Genomic DNA, 6,000 nt, shown 5'->3' with positions numbered 1-6,000 from the left:
GCTTCTTCATGACGTTGTAGCAAGAGTCAGGCAAATTTGGATTTAAATCTTGGTGCTGCCATTTGCTAGCCATGCACCTAACATCCTGGAACATTCATTTGATTTTCAGCAGTGATTAATGCTGACAAAGCATTTGCTATATGCGGGGCCACTGTCCTGTTTTACCTGCACTGTAGCAGCTAATTAATCCTCAGTTATTCACTGTGACAGGTAATTAATCCTTTGCTAGTCACACATTCAACAGTCCATGAGCTCTGATCGAGGCACTGAGCATACGTCAGTGAATAAGATATGACAGTATCTACTCCTCCTATGGGGCTTGCACTCTAGTAGGGGTGAGAGTGGAGTGTAGACAGTGAACAGTAAATGCAAATGTAAATCATATGGCACATTATTAGGTTACACCACTCAAAACTGCCAATAGTTTTTCACCTACAAAGATGGTAATTTCATATGGCTCCACACAGTAGAAGGTGACAGTATGATCAAAAGGACAGTAAGGAGGTTTAGCAGTGGGAGCAGGATGCACTACTAATGAGGTCACATTATTAATGAGGTGACATTTTCAGGGAGGAAGACAAAAGTCTGAAGTTATTTTGGATATTACAATCATTTTTTTTTAATTTAAAAATTTTTGGTACCAGGGGATGAATCCAGGAGTGTTCAATCACTAAGTCACATCCCCAGCACTTTTTATTTTGAGACACAGTCTCGGTAAGTCTTTAGGGCCTCACTAAATTGCTGAGGTTGGCTTTGAACTTGCGATTCTCTTGCCTCAGCTTCCTGAGTCACTAGGATTACAGGTGTGCACCACCATGCCTGGCTAGTTCATGTTTTAACATTCACCTCAACCTGAAAGTTTCAAAGGTCAAAGATAGCAGAATTGAAATGTTTTCTGAACAAGGAAGTTCTCGGACTAGAGAAAACTGTTATTTAATATTACTTTTAAAGCTCCCTACTTTGCTGCTAGGAATTACACAAATTTTGAAAGGAATAAATATAGCTAGATGGCTCACAAGGTTGTTTGTTCATACCTCATCTGGAATTGAGAAGCAATTAGCAGTTCTGGTGTAAACTATTCCCCTGCTCCTAGAAAACAAAAGGTTTGGTTGTTGCTCTGTGATCAATAAAGCATTACCTACATGATAAGGCAACAATAGGACATGTCTGAAAACAATCTGTTGAGATGTGGCTGAGATCACAGTCTGAACAACTTCGGAATTCCAAGAGAAAGCCATGTTCTGTTGGCAGAGTTAAATGTAGTAAAGTACATCATGGGTCTGAAATTTAGTCCCTGAAGACAGTAGGAACTCTGCTAGCTCCACCAACCCATTCCCATCATAATCAGTATTTGTTGTTTGGGAACGATTACAATTAAACTAGCTACTAAAACTGAAACAAAAAGGTAACCAATAGAAAACTATACTAAGTTAATCAGCAGAGAAAAGATAGGTGTGTATAGGTTCTCTTAAAGACAATCCTTGAAAAATTAAAAAGTGGTACATTTTTTGAATTCGTTTATTTGCATTTAAAAGGAACTGTTGACAAAGATTCACCAGAAATAATCTGAACAAGTGGAAAGAGATAGTCAACACTACTGAGACATAGGTTTATTCGACAGAACAAAGCCTCTTAGATGCTGTCATTGATGTGAAAACTAACTGCTTCTTACTTTTCTAATATACATATGATAGTATAATTAACAATATTCAATCACTTCTGTTCTTTCCTGAATATATAAAAATTAAAATACCAATTAAAAAACTAATATATCTTCTCTTTCAATGTTTCTTACAGATACAATTTCAATATTCTCGTTTAATAGTGGTGTAGTTTAAGAGTTTTTTTTCATTCACAAGTTAAACACCAATCCATCCAAAGGGAACCGATAGTCTATAAGCCCATAGTGCAAATTAAAAGTTCAGGAATGCAGCAACTGACATTTCTAAAATACAAAACAGATAAAATTGATAGAAGGTTCATGCAAAAAGCTTTACTAAGCAGATGGCCACAGAACTAGAACATTTGAAAATTTTACTGGCGATGTCAATGGGACTTCCGACGTTTCCAGACTCAACTTGAACTCTCATCTTAGGCTTTGTATTTTGCTTTCCCAGTTTCACTAATGACACACACATGCTATAAAATAAAAATTCAGAACTTTACATTAGAAAAGTATTCTGAAGTGAAAAGCAAGAAAAGCATTTGCATATCTTACAGGTTGTGCCAGGGTTCTTACTAAACAAACAGAGGTAGTACTATGGTACTTTAGGCCAGTAACTTTTAGGAAGAATGTCTTTTGAAAACAAAGCAGTAGTCTGTCCCATTCCTTTTATTTTTTTTTGTCTCAATTTGTAATTGAAAAACAAAGTATTATAGGTATATAGGGGCCAGAGTAAGTGGTGGAAAAAGATGACAAGAAACCTGCTCCAGATAGTGCCCTCAGTGCAGTCTTCCCAAATCTTTCTCAACCACATTCACAAATACACCCATGGGACTCCTGCCTCCAGAGGTGGAGGAGGGTATTTGAAGAAGAGTGAAAAAAAGACTTAAACTCAATCATTTATTTCTTATTTATGACTACATTTATCATATGAAATAATCATGGGACAGTTATTGTATATTAAAGCTGTTCAACTATTTCAGCCAGCAAGAAGTGTCACCCTAGGCTGGCCAAGTTCCAGTTCGAAGGACGTCTGTACTTGACTACAGCTTTATGTGACTAATGGGAACCATCAGTCTGTTCAAATTACGAGGTGCTGGAAGGAGAAAACAATTCTTCTCTTTCCTGAATTTTTATGTGGGTTTTGAAAAATGAGAGTGAGAAAAAGAAGCATTACTTACGTTCAAGTCCCTGAAGTATTCATTATAGTCAAGGGCATATCCAACAACAAACTTGTCCGGAATTTCAAATCCAACAACTAAAAAGAATCATAATTCATCACTTAGATACAAAAAACATTATTTTCAAATTTAATGCTTGCAAATGTTCCTTTCTCTAAAAATTTTCTCTAAAGTAAGTCACTACATGTACAACTTTTTTAGGTTAAAGATGGCTAAATGATTGATAAAAAAGTAATCCACTTACAGTCTGGCCGATATCCAACACTTCGAGGGGTCCTTTTCACCAGCAAGCTGTTAAATACAAAATGTGACATGTGGCATATGGAAAGACTACAGGGCATTAAAAAAGAGGACATTAATGTTCCTAAATAGTGTTTCATTTGCATTTAGCATACTGTTAGTTTTAACATACACAAAAGCAGACTAGGAAATGGAGAGCTCCACCTGGCACTTCATGGCCAGTTCTGAGAGTTGTATCCTAACCACTCATGTGTCCAGTGCAGGGCAGCTAAGCAGCAGGATGACTGTGTCGGGAATGCCAATAAGCAAGATGAAAAGGGCTCTGGGTCCAGAGTCCTTGGAAGTATAATCCATAAAATGTAAAGGGTGTGAGAGAGCCAAGTGTGGGGCCACATGCCTATAATCCCACCACATCAGGAGGCTGAGACAGGAGGATCGAGAGTTCAAAGCTAGCCTCAGCAACTTAGTGAGGCCTTAAGCAGCTTAGTGAGACTTTCAAAATAAAACATAGAAAGGGGTGGGAATGTGGCTCAGTGGTTAAGCACCCCTGGGTTCAATTCTTGGTACCAAAGGGAAAAAAAGGGGGTGTGGGAGTCTTTCATCAAGACTTAATATTTGGCTTACAAAGAGGAACTTTAAGCTTAAAATAACTAGCATGCTAAAGGAATCAATTCTGGGCAGGGAGAGGGCAGTGCGGGGGATTGAGCCCAGGGCCTTGCTCATGCTAAGGATACACTCTACCACAGAGCTATACCACCAGTGTAGAAGCTAATTAGTTAGTTAGTTAGTTTGTTTGTTTATTTATTTATTTATTTTTGTGGTGCTGGGGATTGAACCCAGGGCCTTGTGCTTGCAGCAAGGCAAGCACTCTACCAACTGAGCTATCTCCCCAGCTCTAGTTTATTTATTTTTGAGACAAGTTCTAAGTTTCCCAGGCTGGTCTGGAACTCCCCATCCTCTTGCCTCAGCATCCCAAGTAGCTGAGACCCACACCCATCTTAGAATTTTTGGGAGGGGTACCGGGGATTGAAACCAGGGCACCTTACCAATAAGCTATGTCACTATCCCACTTTTTATTTTTTATTTTGAGTCAGGGTCTCACTAAGTTGCTAAGGCTGGCTTTGAATTTGTGATCCTCTTGCCTCAGTCTCCTGAGTTGCTGGGATTATAGGCGTGTGCCACCACACCTGGCAAAAGTAAATTTTTTAAGTAATTAAATTTTTAATTGTTTGAATCTTGCTGGAAACAACAGTTTTGAGTGATTTTTTTTAAAAAAAATACTTTATTACACTGCTATTATTATTAGGTATTTATAGAAATTGCTAACCTGTATATATGATTTGATACAATTTACATAAATAAGTCATACTTGAAATGACTCAGCAAATATGAAGTTAAATATTAATAGTTTTTCCAGAATTTTTATTTTCATAGGAAGTTGCAAAAATACACAAGGGTGGTCCCTAGTATCTTGATTCAGTTTCTTCCATTGTTAACATCTTTTTTTAACTACAGTAGATTATTACAACCAGGACAAACCGACCCTGTCCAGATTTCACCAGTTTTATAGGCACCATCTGTGTAAAGTTTTAAGGCAATTTTATCGTGTGTGGATTCATGTAATCATTACCACAATCAAGGTACTTTGCAACATACAAGGCTCCCTTCTTGTACCCCCTAATGCCTGTCAGTCACTAATCTGTTCTCCATTTCTATAATTTTGTCATTTCAAGAAGGTTATGTAAACAGAATCATAATATGCAACTTTGATACTGGTTTTTATTGGCACAATTCTTTGAGGCTCATCTAGTTACTCTGCGTATCAAGAGTTGGTTTCTTTTTGTTGCTGAGTATGATGGTATGGGTTCATTACAATTTGTTTAACCATTTACCTTTCATTTTGACAATTTACCTATCACAGATGCTGCTGCTATGAACATTCATGTACAGGTTTTTATGTACACATAAATTTTCACTTCTCTCGGATAAATGCTCAGTACTCCTTCTGGGGTCTTATAGTAGTTACATGTTTAGTTTTTTAAAAAACTGCCAAACTATTTTCCATACTGGACATGTCAGCTTATACTCCTTATCAGTTAACTGATACTTTTTAATTTAGGTTATAAAGTTTAGTCATTCTTATTCCTGTACTGAATAAAAAGAATAAGCTTTATACTTACTCATTTTACATAAAGTACAGATATGCATATAAAACTTAAACAGATATACAAAATATCTGTGGTCATAAAATTTCATGGTAGGAGAGGGATTAGAGAAAAAAGTTGAGAAACACTGATGTAGGCCACCTATGAGCTAAGTATTCTTTGAATACATAACACCTCCAGCGACACAAAAATTCACTGACATATACTTGTACCAGTTATCAGAAAACCTCTAAAGATAAACTGTTGGCATGTGACTCATTAGTAGGCCTATTCTGATTTAGACACTCAACAGATATGTTGATTTTTTAAAAGTGGTTTATAAAAATAAGTTAATCATTCAGGAAAAAAAATAAAAGATAGATCACTAGCTGACTCCTTCACAAAAATCACACATTGGTTGAAGATTTAAAAATGAAATTGTATAAGTTAACAAAAAATCCAAAATGGGTTGAGGAATGTGGCTTGGTGGTAGAGCCTTTGCCTGGTATGTGTAAGGTCCTGGGTTTTATCCTCAGCACCACCAACCTACACTGCACCTCCAAAAAAACAAGAGATGTTACTTCTAACAAAAACTCAAGGTGACTGGAAGTGGTAGGAGCCTGAGGCAGGAGAATCAGAAGTTTGAGGCTGGCCTTGGAAACTTTTTTTTTTAATTATAAACAAATGGGATACATGTTGTTTCTCTGTTTGTAAATGGCGTAAAAGCATGCCATTTGTGTAATCATAAATTTACATACGGTAATGCTGTTTG

At 36.9% G+C, this 6,000-nt stretch overlaps 1 protein-coding gene across 1 annotated transcript in view; it reads right to left on the bottom strand.

The window, feature by feature from the left end:
* Nucleotides 1–1,500: 1,500 nt before the first annotated feature.
* The window catches only part of Hprt1 (hypoxanthine phosphoribosyltransferase 1), a 39,086-nt gene continuing 34,586 nt past the window's right edge, over nucleotides 1,501–6,000 (bottom strand). The window contains exons 7-9 of the mRNA XM_047537136.1: nucleotides 3,089–3,135; nucleotides 2,845–2,921; nucleotides 1,501–2,139 (exon numbers count right to left, since the gene is read on the bottom strand). Of these exons, the coding sequence (XP_047393092.1) occupies nucleotides 2,092–2,139; nucleotides 2,845–2,921; nucleotides 3,089–3,135 (172 nt within the window). The 3' untranslated portion in view covers nucleotides 1,501–2,091. The remainder of the gene's footprint in view (nucleotides 2,140–2,844; nucleotides 2,922–3,088; nucleotides 3,136–6,000) is intronic.

The sequence above is a fragment of the Sciurus carolinensis genome, chromosome X (assembly GCF_902686445.1).
Source record: "Sciurus carolinensis chromosome X, mSciCar1.2, whole genome shotgun sequence".
NCBI classification, from domain to species: Eukaryota; Metazoa; Chordata; class Mammalia; order Rodentia; family Sciuridae; genus Sciurus; species Sciurus carolinensis.
This window is presented reverse-complemented; position numbering and strand designations above follow the sequence as displayed.